Source organism: Lipotes vexillifer, unplaced genomic scaffold (assembly GCF_000442215.2).
Source record: "Lipotes vexillifer unplaced genomic scaffold, Lipotes_vexillifer_v1.1 scaffold647, whole genome shotgun sequence".
Lineage (NCBI taxonomy): Eukaryota > Metazoa > Chordata > Mammalia > Artiodactyla > Lipotidae > Lipotes > Lipotes vexillifer.
In genome coordinates, this window is record NW_006793865.1 from 1,416,935 (window position 1) to 1,434,905 (window position 17,971).

The 17,971-nt window shown below is 41.7% G+C and overlaps 1 protein-coding gene across 1 annotated transcript in view; it reads left to right on the forward strand.

Moving 5' to 3' along the window:
• The window catches only part of ADAMTS12 (ADAM metallopeptidase with thrombospondin type 1 motif 12), a 409,046-nt gene that overhangs the window by 138,411 nt on the left and 252,664 nt on the right, over positions 1 to 17,971 (forward strand). The window contains exon 3 of the mRNA XM_007466839.1: positions 8,588 to 8,738. Within this exon, the coding sequence (XP_007466901.1) occupies positions 8,588 to 8,738 (151 nt within the window). The remainder of the gene's footprint in view (positions 1 to 8,587; positions 8,739 to 17,971) is intronic.

Here is a 17,971-nt window from a genome sequence, read left to right on the forward strand (position 1 = left end):
GTCCATCTCCACTTGGATGCTGAAAGAATGGTCAGAATGGCAGGGAAATCAAACTCTAATGAAGAAGATGTCTGGTCAATTCAGGGGGTTGTTTAAGAAAAAAATCATTAAACTTCAGGGAGTACTGAGAGGTTCTGTCTTCAGTGTTGTCACTATGTATTTTCCCCAATTGTGAAGCCCATTTCCTGGACTCCATGTAACAACATGGAGAAAATAGATCATTTCGTTAAGCCCTAGTAAAAGAAGTAAGTCCTTATTAGACCAAATTTTTGCCTTACCAGTTTCTTCCCTGAAGAATTTGATTATTGTGAAAGGGAAAAAATATATATATACTTTTCCCACTATTTCTTTCCTCCAAAGTTGATGGCATCGGAGTGCTAGGCTCTCAATGCCCAATTCTGGTGTCATTTTTAGAGAAATATTGACAAGCTGTAGTCAGGGAGATTAACCAGACTGCTAAAGGATTAGCACGATAAGAAATGAAAAATGCTTGAAGGAAATGAAAATATTTAGGCTGAAAAGACAAGTCTTAGTGGCACACGATAAATGTTATCCAGTATACTTAAGTAGATATTATGTATAAAAGATATTAGACATATCTGGTATAGCTCCACAAGGTAGAACTAAGACGATGAGTGGGAGTTATAGGCACACAGACTTTTAACACCATAAAGCAAAGAGAGTTCTAATAATTATTTTAGCAATAGCAGATGCCTTGAGAAGTATCTCTCCTCATTAGAAGAGCGTTTATGATGTGGATGAGTGGAGGTGAGGAAACAATTCCAGTATCTGCTGAAAAATTGACCCTCGAAGAGTCTTAGGATAAGATTCTCTAATTTTATAAGAAGCCACTATTTTTGAATGAATGCTACACGCCAGCCATTGTAATAGGTGCTTCCTCACAACAGTTCATTTATTCTTCTTAACAGCTTTAGGAAGTAGACAATCCCCATTTCTCATATGAACAGCTGGAGACTCATCAATCAACTACTTGACCAAGGTCACGCAGGAAGAAAGTATAGAACCAGGATAAGAACTCACATCCAGATTTAGCAATAAAGTACAAGCTCTCCCCACCATATTGGTGTTTTTGAGTTTGCAGATTGTAATCCATTACATGGATGTGAAATCAACTTAGTGTGTTAGAACCATAATTTAAATTGAATAACACAGAATGGAATGTATCAGAATGCCTTCTACATAGCAAAAGAGGGAAGCATTGCCTCCTGAAATGTTTTGGCTATATACTGGAGTCACAATGTGAAATGTATTTTTAACTGCGGGTCAAGGTGAACACCTTGACCTCATGGACCCTTCACCTTCTTGACTTCCCTTCCCTAGAATTCTTTGATTGGGTTCCCCTTTGGTGACCTATTCCTATGACCACTCCCCAGGTGTATGACTTTCCTAAGGCTGCTGTAACAAATTACTACAAATGCAGTGGCTTAAAACAACACAAATTTATCCTCTTACAGTTCTGAAGGTCATGACTAATGAGTATCATTAGGGTCACATTTCTTCTGGAGGCTTCAGGGCAATCTGTTTTCTCACCTTTTTCAGTTTCGAGAGGCTGCCTGTGTTCCTTGGCTTGTGGCCTCTTCCTTGTCTCATTACAGCCTCTTGTTTCTGTCATTACCTCTTCTACTACTCATTCTGATCCTCCTGCCTCCCTCTTAGATGACTCTGCTGATTACACTGAGTCAACAATCTCCTCATCTCAAAATCCTTAACTTAATTACATCTGCAAAGTCCCCTTTACCATGTAAAGCAATCTATGCACAGGTTCCAGGGATTAGGATTGGACATCTTTGGGGGCCATATTCATGCTACCACACCAGGCTTGCCTTACAAACTCTGAATGCTTGAACTTTAATATTCCCCTTTCTGACCACAACCTCTTCTGCATTTGCCTTGTCTGTCATCTCCTTTGACTTGCTTTTTAGTGGCTCACGATCTCAGCTGAGGCTTCAACTGGGCTCTGTCAAAGGTTGGTGCCTTCTCCCATTCTTCAGAGCAGTTTCCCAGATGCCTTTCCTACTTGCCTCAAGTAGACGATTTTACTCTCTACTTAAAGAGATTCCTCATATGTATTGCTTCAGTGATTCTCTTTTTCTCCCTGTGCCACCTTTGAGGGAGGATACAGCATTTCTAGTCACACACACACACAAAAAAGTATCAGAGAACAGTGTTTGTTTTACTGAAGGTTTCATAGGTAAAAAAGATAAAGTTTACCTTGTACATTTCCTATGATGCTCCAAGCAAAAATCCCCATTTTCTTTTTTTTTTTTTTTTTTTGCTGTACGCGGGCCTCTCACTGTTGTGGCCTCTCCCCGTTGCGGAGCACAGGCTCTGGATGCACAGGCTCAGTGGCCATGGCTCACGGACCCAGCTGCTCCGCGGCATGTGGGATCTTCCTGGACCGGGGCACGAACCCGTGTCGCCTGTATCGGCAGGCAGACTCTCAACCACTGTGCCACCAGGGAAGTCCTGAACTCATTTTATCAACTTTCTAATGCAGGGATTTTTTTTCCTACTACTTGGACTCTGAACTGCCAGCCAGCGTGTGGGATGTGGTCTTGTGTATATTAGGGTTTGGGTAGGTTCCTCCGAAGAGCATCGGAGAGGTATGAGGACATGTAGGCTGATATTCTAGGGCTCTAACAGGGACAGCTCCTTCTAGAAGTAGAGCTGGTCTTTCGATTCTGTATGATCACAGCCCCAGTCCCTGGCTTTTCCTGGTACCTCTATGCCCCTTCCATTCTGGCCTCAGGACAATGGCAGCTCCCTCACACAACCCTTGTTCTCCCAGATTTGTTCCCCAGGATTCACTTTTATTTTTAACATCTTTATTGGAGTAAAATTGCTTTACAATGTTGTGTTAGTTTCTGCTTTATAACAAAGTGAATCAGCTATACATATACATATATCCCCATGTCTCCTCCCTCTTGTGTCTTCCTCCCACCCTCCCTATCCCACCCCTCTATGTGGTCACAAAGCACTGAGCTGATCTCCCTGAGAAATCAGCCTCCCTGACTTCAGACTATACTACAAAGCTACAGTAATCAAGACAGTATGGTACTGGCACAAAAACAGGAATATAGGTCAATGGAACAGGATAGAAAGCCCAGAGATAAACCCACGCACATATGGTCAGCTTATCTTTGATAAAGGAGGCAAGAATATACAATGGAGAAAAGACAGTCTCTTCAATAAGTGGTGCTGGGAAAACTGGACAGCTACATGTAAAAGAATGAAATTAGAACACTTCCTAACACCATACACAAAAGTGAGCTCAACATGATTCATTTTAATTTTGGTAAATGTTACATTTTTTATACCTAGTTGCTTCTTTCAATTCTCTGCAGTGTGCATTACTTTGGTGTTTCCAAGTTGGCTCCTGATTGGCTTGATCACAAAAAAACGAACTATTATAGTGAAATGTCACATTTTTTCAGTTTGTCTTTCTTCTAAGACAAGTCTTCAAATTTTCCCTGGATTCCAGTACTCGTCACTGTAGGATGCATACACATATGGATCCCTCTCCTTCACTAGTCAGCCACTCTGTAGAAATATGCAGTTCAGTATGGTAGCCATTAACCACCTGGGGCTGTTTAAAGATAATAATTAGAGTTAAATGAAGTTAAGAATTCAGTTCCACTGTTACATTAGCCACAAATCAAGTGCTCAATAGACACATGTGGCTAGTAGCTACTGAGTTGGACAGTGCAGATATAGAACATCTCTGTCATCGCAGGAAGTTCTATTTGACAGCACTGTTTTAGGAGGTAGGGACCAGATCTGTATTATTGCAAAACCTGCCTGGCACATGTGTGACCAGGTGGATGCACCAGAGTATGTCTTCCTGGCTTGAGCTTTACCTAGGGCTGCCAAGACTAACATGCAAAATCTTTGTGAATCGATGACATTACCGGGTTACACTCCCCATTGGCTCCATGGAGGCCAGTCAGGGAGCTCTTGGCATCAGAGCAGAGGGGGGCTTATTCCTGGAGGAATCTTCCCAGTGGTCTCATCTCTGTATGCTGAGGCTTCTGTCATCCCTTGACTTCTGACTGAGGGTCCTGGCTGCGTATTAAATGACAGAAAGTTTTTCTGCATGTTGCAACCCAGCAACAAAAAAGTTGATAACTCTGGAAGGCTGTAATGGCTTTAGGACTGGACCAGGTGTATTGGAGACTACAGAAGTTCAGTCTTCTGTCTGTGCCCTCGAAAAGCATCTGCCCTCAATGGCCTTTGTCGCCCCTGGGACACAGCACTGGAATCTGTATCACCTAGGGAGGTACCTCCCCTCACCTTCTGCAAAGATGCTGTGTGAGGTGGGGAAGGGTCTGTGATACAGGACTTAAGTTCTGAGCTCTAGGCCCAGTGGCATCAGAGCTCATGGGCTAGTGTCTTGGGACATATGAGCACTATACCTTTCTAAATGCAAACATTCTAGAGCTTTGTTGTTCTCCTTTCTGCTATTTTATGGATATCGGTCTTCCTGGCTGGGTTGTAAACCTCGAGGGCAGGGGTCACTGCCCCTCTGAGAGCTCTTAGCACTGGGCTGGCCATGTGATAGATGCAGATTGATAATCAATAAGGGTGATTTGGGGGTCTGATTTTATCTTCTTTCCTGTGTATATAGTGAGCGACAGGTGATATCTTTCCCAGTGATCCATGTGCTATAATTGAGTATCTTGGGTACCTCTTTATCCCAAATTAGTTTTTTTCTGTTCTTGATTTCAGAATATATTCATCATGTTGTCTTCATCACTGTGGGAAGAAACAAATTGATTTGTTAACTTCTGAAATTTTCAAGTGAAAAAGGAATTTCTTTCCAGGACCGGTTGATGAGTTTTAGTGACAGTGTTCCACTGCACACCTCCAGGGGGTGCCACTCACAGTTTTTTCTATGTGAAGAGCACCCCCTTGAGTTGTGCAACACAACACAACCCTGAGTGCTAGATTTGCTAAATTCCCCCTATGTCTTTTACAATACCATTGTTTTTATTCTTTGGTCTGCCGTTTTCACCTGTGGTAAAACCTGAAGGCATGACAGCATAGGTTAGGTGACTCTTCAAGGTCTCTGGGCTTTGAAATTCTAGAACATTCTGTTCACATATTGCTTGTAAGACACTACGAGTTTCCCACTAGGAAAAATAAATTGGTACTAAAGACTCTTAAGCTTCTTCCCCCTCCTTCCTTAGCAGAGAGCAGTAGAGCTTCAATGCCAAATGACTCATGCTAAGGTAGCTCAGTCCTTTGTCTCATCCCCACTGGCTGGGACTGGTAGGAAGCAGTATGAAGGGTCTGGCTTAATGGACCTTGAGAAATCCCCCTGCCTTAAATTTCTTCCATTGGCCAGTCCCTAACACTCGAAACGAACTAGAAGACATTATTTTTTTATATCAAGTAATGCTTCCTGTAAAGAATTAAGGATAGGTTTAAAACAAATGTATTAGTGTTAGAAATCAGAGTAAGGTTACCCTTGGGGATGATATTGACTGGGAAGAGAAACAGGAAGTTTCCTGGCTGCTGGGAATGTTCTGTTTCTGCCTTTAGGTGTGCCCTCTATGAAAGATTTATGGGTCTTTACAATTATAACTTGCATATCTTTCTGTATGTTTATAATGCTTCAAAATACAGCTTATTTAAAACAATTCTTAGAAGAGAGCCTCAGGAAGCATTCACAGATATTTATAACTTAGTTAAAACAAGGAGGTGAGTTAATTTCCAAAGAACAGTTAGCAGTGTGCTGGGATACTGGATACTGACAGGAGGGAGAGGAGATGACGGAGGTAAAAGGGCAAACTTGTCCGCTTTGAGCTTCTGCCTGGGGTGCATCCTGCTCTGGTCCTTCCGGGAACCTGTTCAAGCCCCCAGTGAATTGGATACCTTGTCCTCAAGTCCATTCTCATTCTCCTTCAAAGATATCGAGAAGACTGGAATGAAGAGCGCCTTCTTTCGTCCAGATCCAGAGCTGGCAGTGAAAGAAGGCGGTTCTGTTGGGCAGTTAGCTTCAGGGAGAGAGTGGAGTCAGTCCTTCCTTCCGGTGGAAAGAAAACCAGTGTATGCTCTAACCAGAGCATGACCTGGCTCTGGTTAGATGAGAAGAGACCAGTGACCCATGGCCATTTGGGTACCAGGTGTACAAAGCTCTGTGTTCGTATGTTGGGGAAGTGGGGAGGTGCACAGCTCAGCTGGGAAATCTTCCCACCTCACTCTCCCTGAACCAGCGATGTCCCTTCATCCCCTATCCTGTCCCTTCCCTTCTCTGTGACACACATGGGGTCCTGGGGCCAACAGCCCCACTTGAATATGAGCAGATGTTCTGTTTCTGCTCCAGCTGGCGGGTCACCCAGCTCTCCTAAGTCTCCATCCAGCTTCTGAGAAATATTTAGGCTGTACAGGTCATTTCCAGGTACACACTGGCAAAGCTGGCCTTGTGCAGGAACGGAAATGGAAGGAAGCCTTTAAGAAAATGCTTGTTTGGCTTTCAGGCACGCTCATTCATATTGCCCATAAAATAGTTATTATGTTCTCAACTGGCGCCCCATCTGTTTCTTCTGCACCACTTGGGTCCAAAATTTGAGGCTGGAGAAATACCAATATATCCTTCTTGTTGATGTTATTTTTTTTCTTCAAGGACTTTAGTATTAGTTTGATGGCAGTTGCACAAAGGGACCCCACACCAGCCATGCCCGAGGAGTCCTTGCCTTCTATTTTGTTTCCATGGAACAAATGAGCTTCATTAGCAATAGGCCCACCATCTCTTTGTGTTCCTGGTCTTTGTCTCAGAGTAGAAATAGAACCCAATCTCAGTCCTGCATAAGTCTGTTTCCAGCTAGTTTATTGTAGTCTGGACCTTGTCAGTGCTTCCTGTCCCAGAGGTTTTTCCTCAAAGAAAGAGGCTGAGGAAAAAAAAAATGTCATGTCTCCTAAGAAATGCCAGCAAATTTGAAGTCCGATATAACCGCTTCTGGAGTTGGTAGTTAAAATAATACCACCCTGCATTTGTAAAGCAGTTCGCATGGCACTTTGATAAGCTTCAGCTCATTTGTTTCTCCTAACAGCCCTATGAGGTAGGCATTATCCACATTTTACAGGTTGGGTGACCCATTCAAGGTCACACAGCTATTCCTATGACTTTCAGTAAAGTGTTCCTTTTGTTCTTTTCTCTCTGTTATCAGAGATACTTTAAGGTCAGTAATCAAAGTAGGGAGCCAATTGTGAGGTTTATGTTTAGATCTGGTTGTATTACTGGTACAGTGCAGCAAACGTTTTGGAAAGACCCCCAAGTCAAAGCCTGTTCAACAGAGAGCATCTCCCTTCACAGAGCCCCTGTTCCTCCTGACCCCGCTCACCCCATCTTCGGACTCATCTGTGTAGCAGAGTATCCCCAGCTTGCTGACATGTGGTGAGGGACCTTGAACTTTGGGACCCGTTCATATTTTTCCTAACCTCAAACTTTCCAGGTTTATTTTTGCAAACTTAATATTCATTGAACTGCTATATTGACTCTGGAGACCCTAAGGCAATGAAAAGACATAAAATCTGAGATCTGGTAAGAGTCTAATAACAGGTAAGACTGTGGGCCATGCCCTTTTCTAGGAGCTTCACATGTATTAACTCGTTTAATCTTCACAGCATCCCTTGGTTATCCCCATTTTTCAATTGATAAGGGTTAACCTGAGCAAGACATTTGTTGCAAATCACAGAGCTAAAAAGTGGAGGAGCTGGGATGTGAACCCGGGTTAATTCCAGAGTCTGAGCTCTTGGTCACCTCAAGGTGAAACTGCAAGGAGGGTATCGAGGGCAAGCCCTCTTTTTCATCAATATAGAATTCACATCCTGAGAGCTAAGTCCATCCTAGGAGATCATCGGCAAAGCAATTTCTGAACATCTTAAATGGGCACTAGGAAATTTTCCCAAAGAGAAAACAGAGTTGTCGGCTTTACCGCTTCTAGACCTGACCTCCAAAAAGAGTTACTCATCGCCCAGCATTCTCCAACTTATGGCTGATTCCCGTATCTGTGAAATGAGAGTGCCCTCTTTAGACTCTTGGAAACTCAGGCTCAGATCAGGAAATCAGTATTATATTTCTGTGTTTCCTTGAGAGCAGAATGGCATTACATACTTCACGTCAAACGGCTGCTCACTTACAGGTAAATGTTCCCAAAAGTTGTCAGTGAAATATGGATTATAAGTACCAGTTCCATAACAGGGCAACCGGGAAGCACTAATTTAAGATTCATAGATATCCAGCAATGAGTTATACGGGTGGAGGGAACCCAGGAACCTGAAAAATTGTATGCTACCTTTGGATGTGTGTGGTATATATACACTTTTTTCATTAGCGTCTCAAAGGGATCATGAACCCCAAACATTTAATAACTGTGACTATAAAGACATTTCACTAAATTACTTATGTGTAGCTCTTCTGTGAGATCAAATGGCAGACGATGAAAGCACCGGTCTTATGAGTTTCAGGGCTCATCATAATCTATATAATTTTCACTTTACTAATTTTCTTTGCCTCGGTAAAGAATTGATTCGAATAAAACCTTTGTACTGCATGTATTTACAGACTGGATTTTTCCATCTGCCACATGGAGACTTTTTCATTGAGCCTGTCAAAAATCATCTGCTGGCTGAGGGAGTATACCACCCACATGTCATGTACAGGAGGCAGAGGCCGGGCGTCCCAGAGATGAAGGAGCCAACCTGCGGATTAAAGGGTACTGTGACTTAGTCTCCTTCCTGGATGGAGGAGTTTGCTCTGTTCTATTATTGTTTTTCTTTACAATGAGACCTGCTCTTTTCAAATCTGTTATCTCTTCCCCGTTCTGTGGCCAGAAAATATGCACCCTTGCACCCTTCACTTCTCTGTACTCAAGTCTCTGTATTCTTAACGGGAAAGGAAAAAGGTATCTCTTACATCCTTGCCACACTAGTTGATGATATTTATATGGTAATCATAATGGTAAATTTTTTTTTTTAAGCTTCTTCTGAATCCCTTGGAGGAAAATAGTTTAAATTACAGACGATGCTTCGCAGTATCCGCAATGTTATAATACATTAGCAGGGAATATTACTAGACAGCTTGTCGTATCTGCATATGGAAAGCAGATTTAAATATTTGATGATGCTGATAATGATGTGTGAAGAGAAACTGAGAAAATACCAACACGTTATCAAATGATGGATTCAGCTAAGGTTCTTTTGGCTGCGTTTTGTTTGTAGTCCACTACAAAGTATGTTATCTGCCCCCGTGCCTTGGGAATGACCTGAACTGCTCCTCTCTGTCTTGTACTAAAGAGTTTCAGGTAGTTTTCAGAGCTAAACTGACCCAAGTTATTTCCTTGTGACGCCCATATTCTCTGTAATATGCATAAAGTAATGCATAAAGAGCCACTGGAAATTGGGACTTTTAAAAAATATTATTTAGTTTCTCCTTTCTTCAGAGGAAAATAAATAGTGGACTAGGGAGACAGTTACCAAAAGGAATCCATAATATTATTTATGTGTCTTAAGGATTTAGAAACCATGGACCTCAAAGGGAAAATAGATGAGGAAGGAATTAGGGATAGTAGATTCTGATAAGGGTTTCAGAGGACTCAGAACTTGAGCTTTGCCAAGTAGGAGAAATAAAGGACAAGGGGAGGAGTAATTTCTCTGCAGACATCATCCAGACCCTAAGATAGATGGTAACTTTCCCGGGAGTTTCTTCTGTAATCTTAACAGAGTATATGTAAGCAATAAGAAATTTTTGAGTCTATATTTTCTGTATACAAAAATGGACAGCTGCTTAAATTCCTTAACTTTAATAAGCTATTGGAACTCTGACCTAAATTAGATAACTTACTATCTAAATCTCCTTCCAGAAAGCACCAAGAGAAGAGATGCATCATCTGGTCGGTCTGATTGATTGAGGTACCATTCCAGATAATTTAGTTTCAGTGTGAATTTTTAGGACTCTGTCACCGATCCTAGCATCTGGAAGGATTGGAATAGTTGGAATAATTGCCCAACTCCTATTAATTGCCTAATTCCTATTGATAATTGCCCAATTCTTATTAACCTTGGGTGATGGATGACACTTTGTATGTGTGACTTGATAGTTTTTAGATCACTAGGTAATTAATATGGTGGAGGGAGTTACTAGGACAGTGAGCGAATTTGGCTGGGTAATTGCTCCTGTAGGCACGGCTGCTCTGTGAAATGAGTTAGACTATTCCTCATCCACCCACTTGAACCCATTCTCTCCTTTATAACTCCCCTGTTGACGTAGAGTTGAGTAATAATGTGTTGAGAATGGCATGCATTTAGTCATAAAGGTAGAAGAGATGAATAGGAAAAGAATGAGGTTGACAAATGTGATGCCCCCAGTAGGTCACACACAATACCACAGTTGTAGTGCTTGCAGTACCATTTCATCATTGTGCTTCTAGGCCAACCTTAAGACCTACCACTATTCTGAAACCTTCTCTGATTAATCCCACCTTGGAACAATCTTTGCATTGTGAATTTCTCCACACACATCTTCTGAAAGATACTCTCTTATACTTCTTTAAAACCCAGAATGTCAGAAGTGAACAGCTTTGTCAGAAGGACCTTAGAGAGTGCCTAATGAAGCCTCTTTCTCTCACCAAAGAAGCGACTGTGGCTCAGAGGAGGGAGTGAATTTTCAAAAGCATCGAGGCAGTTGGTGTTCAGAATATAACCAAGCTCCTAAGTCAAGGTTCTATTATACCTTGGGCTTTATACTCTGTCATGTTTATTCTTTAAGTCTTCCCTGAATATAAGTCTTGTTTTATCAACTATCTGGAAAGCCCCATTAGAGTAGGAACTCCCTTCCCAAACAGTATATAACATAGTGTTAGGTGCAAAGTGGAAAATCAGTAAGTCATTGAAATGAAATGAAGAGTGACTTGTAGCCACATAGATGAATCTAGAGTGCGCTGACATCCAGTCCACATAACATAACAGAAAAAAAGAAATGTGTGATTTCTAGATGTTAAGGAAGTGTCAGTTCTTTGTGACGATCTCCCTCCCTAAGACAATAATCGTGGCTCAATACTAAAATGACAGCTAGAGATTGCAGAGTAAGCTAATGGGCTTGTGATTATTCTTAAAGTATACTTGACATTTGGAATTTAAAAATCTTGGTATACTGAAATGTGCTTGGTCTCCCCGAAACAGGTAATTACAGTGTTCTTGTACCCTGTTACCCTGCAGAGGGGATGAAATTCACCAACACTAGGCATGTCATTAGCCCACGTTAAGGTACACCTCGTGCTTAGGGAAGTCAGTGCTGCCAGATTGAATTACTGTGATCGTATCAAGAAAGGCCACCTTTCCTTGTGTAAAACATTCCTTCTTAGTAATGTTCCAAACAGGAACACCCTTGGTATTGAAAAGAACTTCAGGAGAGAAAGTATATCAATTACTTTCCCCTAAAATGTGTCCCTTCACTTATGTTTATTTCCCAAATAGAAAGGTACTCAGGAATTTCATAATAAGTCCCTTTTCAATATGGCCCAATGTAATTAACTCCTTTTTTTTCCCCCCAGAACTTTAATGTGATACTATTTTGTTATTGATTTGATCAATTTGAACTAGAATTTCTTAACCAGTTTTGTTTGCTGTTCTGAACCTTGTATTTGCTGAGCCCTGTCAAAGATCTTGTTTACTCCAACTTTCTGGAATCCATGTTAAATCATGGGAAAATACAACTTGCCGGAATTATATCTAGAGCACATTTCAAGCCCCCATTTTATTGACATTGACAAGCTCCCTTCTCTTAGGGTTTTTGGTGGCAATGTATCACACTGGGACTTGAGTGGCTCTTAGATGGAAGTATCCGGGGAAAGTATGGTTTTTGGAACCTGGGGAAGGGGAGTCAGATAGGTCAGATGACAACAGTTGCAGGGTCATCTACGGCAGAAAGGGGTCCAGGTAAGTAAAATCAGGGTTTGGGATTTCATGCATCAGGACACTAGGCTAGAAACACAGGGTCTGTTTCCTGGCATGCGTTTTTTTCTTTCTTTCTTTTTTTTAACATCTTTACTGGGGTATAATTGCTTTATAATGGTGTGTTAGTTTCTGCTTTATAACAAAGTGAATCAGCTATACATACACATGTATCCCCATATCTCCTCCCTCTTGCATCTCCCTCCCACCTTCCCTATCCCACCCATCTAGGTGGTCACCAAGTTGATCTCCCCGTGCTATGTGGCTGCTTCCCACTAGCTATCTGTTTTACGTTTGGTAGTGTATATATGTCCATGCCACTCTCTCACTTCGTCCCAGCTTCCCCTTCCCCTTCCCCATGTCCTCAAGTCCATTCTCTACGTCTGTGTCTTTATTCCTGTCCTGCCCCTAGGTTTGGCATGCGTTTCTGTGTTCAAAATTTATTCATTCATTCAACAAGTATCTGTTGGGTATCTTCTTTATGTCTGGTGCTCTCCTAGGTTCTGTGGGTACAGTTGTGAATAGGATATAAATCTTGGTCTGAAGAGTTGACAGCCTGGATATAGGATGTGGGTAAGTAGGGATCTGGTCCAGGGTTTTTTTTTTTTTTTTTTTTTTTTTTTTTTTCAGTATGCGGGCCTTTCACTGTTGTGGCCTCTCTTGTTGCGGAGCACAGGCTCTGGACACACAGGCTCAGCGGCCATGGCTCACGGGCCCAGCCGCTCCGCGTCATGTGGGCTCTTCCCAGACCGGGGCACGAACCTGTGTCCCCTGCATCGGCAGGCGGACTCTCAACCACTGCGCCGCCAGGGAAGCCCTGGTCCAGGTTTTATCTTTAAAATATGTGATAAGACCATGAAAGGAAATGAAATTTTAATATATGTGTTGGGCTTTTTGTTACACCACATTGTGCTTGTGCCAGGACATGTAGCTGTAATTCATTCATTTTCTCCGTTGTAGATAGTCCACTATGTGACTCTTCCACTTGGACTAGTCTCCTGTGAGTGGATCTGAACTGCTTCCGGTTTGGGGCTATTGTACATTATGCTGCACAGACCATCTTGTACATGTTTTTTAGAACACAGATTCATAGGGTTTTCCAGGGCATATACCTAGTAGTGGAATGAAATCATTATCTCATAGGATATATACATCTATGACCTTACCAGATGATGCAAAATTGCTTTCCAAAGTTGTTCAAGAGCAGTGAATCTAATAGTTCCTATTCCATATTCTTTCTAATACTTGATATTCTCACTCATAAATTTTGCCAGTCTGGTGAATATGAAGTGATATCTCTTTATGCTCAATGTTCAAGTTACGCATATTACATGGTGGAGTTGGGTCCCAAATCTATGGCTTGTGGCTATAGATTCTCCATGAATAGTTTTCTACCCTGTACCCAGAGTTGAAGCCCCGAGAGCCAAGTTTAGGTTTGCTTACTTGGTTCTTTGTTTTCTGGTACACATTTTCACTGAGTGGATCCTAATCTGACTTTTCACCTATGTGAGTCCTAAACTTGCCTCTTTTCTCCAGAGCAGAAGTAGGGAGCAGCAGTTGCCCCAGATCAGCAGTGAGCCTCATGCATCAATCGGGGTTAGCCAGAGAAGCAGAACCAGTAGGAAGTGGATATTAAGAGGATTATTGCAAGAAATTGGTTTACATGATAGTGGAGGCTGGCTAGGCAAATCCAAAATCAGTGGGCAGGCTGTCAGGAAGGGCAGGCTGCAGCTTTCAGGCACAGGCTGAAGCAGCTGTCCATGGGCAGAATTTCTTCATCTAGGAAGTCTCAGCTCTGCTTTTAAGGTCTTTTAACTGATTAAACCAGGACTGCTAGATGATCAAGAATAATCTGAAAGTCAACCAATTATGGACTTCCATTACAGCTACAAAATGGCTTCACAGCAGCACCCAGGTTAGTGTTTGGTTGAATAACTGGGACTGTAGCCTAGCTGACTTGACACATAAAAAAGATCATCACACTGCATCTTTTACTTTTTTCTCTGAGTTTCTCTGATTTCTTTGTACTTTTCTTTTTTTGATTTTTGACCTCTAAGGACTTACCCCCTTTCTTAATGCTGTAAGATTTGTTAGGGGCTTAGTACTGGGAGAGTTTTTCAGAATATCTTGTCTACCATATTGAAGTCCTGGGTGGATTTCTTACCTAAGTCATTTGGAAATCTTTGAGTTGCTTTTTAAGTGGCCTGCACAAATATTAAGTATTATAATAACATTAACAATCGCTGATTAGAATTAGCATATCAGATCACTAATCTGATATCGTGTTGGGAAGGTATTGTTTATAGTTCTGTTTCAATTTAATGGAAATTGAGTGAGTTGAAGATCTAAGCAATCACCATACTCCATGTTGAGTCTAAAACGCACTGTTAGTTTTCCTTGGTTAACAGCAAACTTTCTTGGTACAACCTGCCTGAGACTTATCTTGAATTTCTTGATTACCTGATTTCCTTATGATTTTAGCTGCTCTACAGTGATCCATGCTGTTCCTTGCTATGAGGTAGTTAATATTTTAATTGTTGTTCTGTACTTTTAATTTTTTCTTTTAGTGAAGTGTCATGTTATTTTTGATTACCTGCTTTCAGGACTAGTAGGAGGACTGGCAAAGTGCTTTAAGCTTTTACTAGTGAGAGGAATGAGAAAACTTTTGGAGAGAATTTGGGGAAATACTTCATGTGTGAATGTATGGGAAGATAAGATGGTAACCCAGTGAGTTTTGTTTGCTTAGTAAAATCCAAGACCAAGACTACAGGAACTCAGAGCACCGACATCTCAGCACAGTTGCTTTGTGGCAATGAGATACTCATTTATCCAGTCAAAAGCCTTTATTCATTAGCCAGACCTCACCACGGTAATTCCTTTCTTTGCATTTTCCCAGCACTTGACAATTTTTGACTCATTTCAGGTACATACATTCCCGCTCCCCAAACAGGAAACAGCTTCCTTAGGAAACATGACATCTGCTCATTTTACCTCCTGCAGTGCTCTGTGCTGAGCATGTGCTGTCAGAGTGGCTGGGACTGCACCGAAGTTTGGGTAGAATCTGGAAAGGCAGAGAACACTGGGGAGTGCATGCTAGGCTGGGAAGAGGATTTGGATCAGTGTGAGCAAAGGATCAGTTTCAACTAAAAGATGATTCTCTTATAGGGCAGAAAGTTTTAAGTTTGAAGAAATGTTATGTGAGTTGTTAGCTATTAAATTCTACTTCACTTCCTACAACCCTGTAGGTAAACATGTGAGGTATCTTGATGAGTAGTGGCTCCTGGCTTTGCCCTTGGTCATCCTTGTGCTTCCGTGTGCCTTGGGTGGGGACATGAGGAGGTTTATCCTGTTCTGACCAACCTCTGGCTTCCTCCTGCTGCCTGCAGAGACTGAGACAGTGGTCTCATCGCTCCATCCCACTCTGGTCTTCTCACCACTGGAGCCATCAGTGGCCCTTACTGGACAGTGATACTGTCCCTAAAAAATGGATGACTCAGTCTCTAGCTTCAAAGCTTTGTGTGGCAAACAAACTCCTGGGTTTTCTTCTTTTATTCGTGTCTTCAATCAACCCACATTACCAAGTCTTGTCATTTCTGCCACCCAAATAATTTTCTAAATATGTCTGCCTTCAACATCATAACCTCTCACTTGCAAAGTCTCCCTGCCCTTGATCTCGTCCATTATAAATCGGAGAAATATTTCTAATACGTAAATCAGCTCATCTTTCTCCCATGCTGAAAGCTTTCCAGTGTACCCTCAGAATTAAGACCCAGCTGTTTAGTAAGTTTTAGGATCTCCTTCTCTGTGTGACTTTTGCCTTTTTCTCCAGTTTCATCTCTTATCACTCCAAATATAGCCTTGCCATCCTGAACTAGCGTTTATTCTTCAATGAAGCTGCCTCTAGCCCTTGCCCTTATGTTCCTTCTTCTGAAACATTTTCTCCCCAATGCTTTACTGACTCACTTCTGTTTTTCTCTGGGACTCACATATGACTTCCTTTAGAAAAGCTTCTAGACTGCCCCTCCATCTGCATTAGGTGCCTCTCCTGTGACTATTATCACCGGTTACTTCCCCTGCCACAGGCTTTATCATATAATGAACATCTGTCTGTGTCGTTCACTAGGCAATAAGATCAACAAGGATAAGAATCACATCTGCTCATTCACAGGGTTGTCCCCAACATCTGGCAGAGTTTCTGGCCAGGGTAGGAACTTAAAAATGTTGAATTTCTAAGTATTGATTTTGTTTATCTTCTCAAAGAACCAGCTTTTAGTTTTATTGATCTTTGCTATCGTTTCCTTCATTTCTTTTTCAGTTATTTCTGATCTGATCTTTATGATTTCTTTCCTTCTGCTAACTTTGGGGTTTTTGTTCTTCTTTCTCTAATTGCTTTAGGTGCAAGGTTAGGTTGTTTATTCGAGATGTTTCCTGTTTCTTAAGGTAGGATTGTATTGCTATAAAATTCCCTCTTAGAACTGCTTTTGCTGCATCCCATAGGTTTTGGGTCGTCGTGTCTCCATTGTCATTTGTTTCTAGGTATATTTTGATTTCCTCTTTGATTTCTTCAGTGATCACTTGGTTATTAAGTAGTGTATTGTTTCGCCTCCATGTGTTTGTATTTTTTACAGATCTTTTCCTGTAATTGATATCTAGTCTCATAGCATTGTGGTCAGAAAAGATACTTGATACAATTTCAATTTTCTTAAATTTAGGCTTGATTTGTGACCCAAGATATGATGTATCCTGGAGAATGTTCCATGAGCACGTGAGAAGAATGTGTATTCTGTTGTTTTTGGATGGAATGTCCTATAAATATCAATTAAGTCCATCTTGTTTAATGTATCACTTAAAGCTTGTGTTTCCTTATTTATTTTCCTTTTGGATGATCTGTCCATTGGTGAAAGTGGGGTGTTAAAGTCCCCTACTATGATTGTGTTACTGTCGATTTCGCCTTTTATGGCTGGTAGTATTTGCCTTATGTATTGAGGTGCTCCTATGTTGGGTGCATAAATATTTACAATTGTTGTATCTTCTTCTTGGATCGATCCCTTGATCATTATGTAGTGTCCTTGTCTCTTGTAATAGTCTTTATTTTAAAGCCTATTTATCTGATATGAGAATTGCTACTCCAGCTTTCTTTTGATTTCCATTTGCATGGAATATCTTTTTCCATCCCCTCACTTTCAGTCTGTATGTGTCCCTAGGTCTGAAGTGGGTCTCTTGTAGACAGAACTTATTGACCATCTGTGCTGCATTTGGCAGCTTATTGGATACTTACATTTTACCTCAGTGGAGCCAGTTTAAGCCCTGAGAATATCCATGCCTTCCTGAAGGAATTTAGTGGATACTCTGATAGCTCACAGTTGAACAGGAATATGTAAGACAAAGATGTGGCCTGAGGATGTAGCTGAAGACAACTACTTTGAATTCTTGTTTTGGAAAAAAGAAGAAGAATGGATGGACGGATGGATAGATAAATAAGAAAAAACAAGTGACATTTATCTACTCAACAAGCTCCTACCTTGTGCCAGACACTGTTCTAGAACTGGGGATGCAATGGTGAACATAATATTGGTCCAGGCAGGAATGTAGAGATGGGGGCCTGAGAGACCCATCAGCTAGGGAGGAACAGGTGCATTCTATTGGTCGAGTAAAGAAGAGCAGATGCCTTGGAAGATGAGTGCATCAGAGAGAACCAGGTCAGTCATCTGCGGCCATGTTAGCATTCCGACTGCTGGTCTCTGAACCTAGAGCACACGTGGTTTTCAGCTTCCTGTGGAGAGTGGGAAGACAAGTTCTCAGCTAGTCCACTAGGCAAATTGCTGGCATCCTTTCAGTCTCATTTCAAATGCTACCTCCTTGTGAGGTTCCCCCCGACCCCCATGTAGGACTGATGTGCCCCTTTCCTGAACTCACTCTGCATCTTGATGTGGCCCCTGGTTGCCTTCTACCTTCCTTCCTGCCACTGTCCCCCTCCTTCTCTGCCTCCTAGGCATTC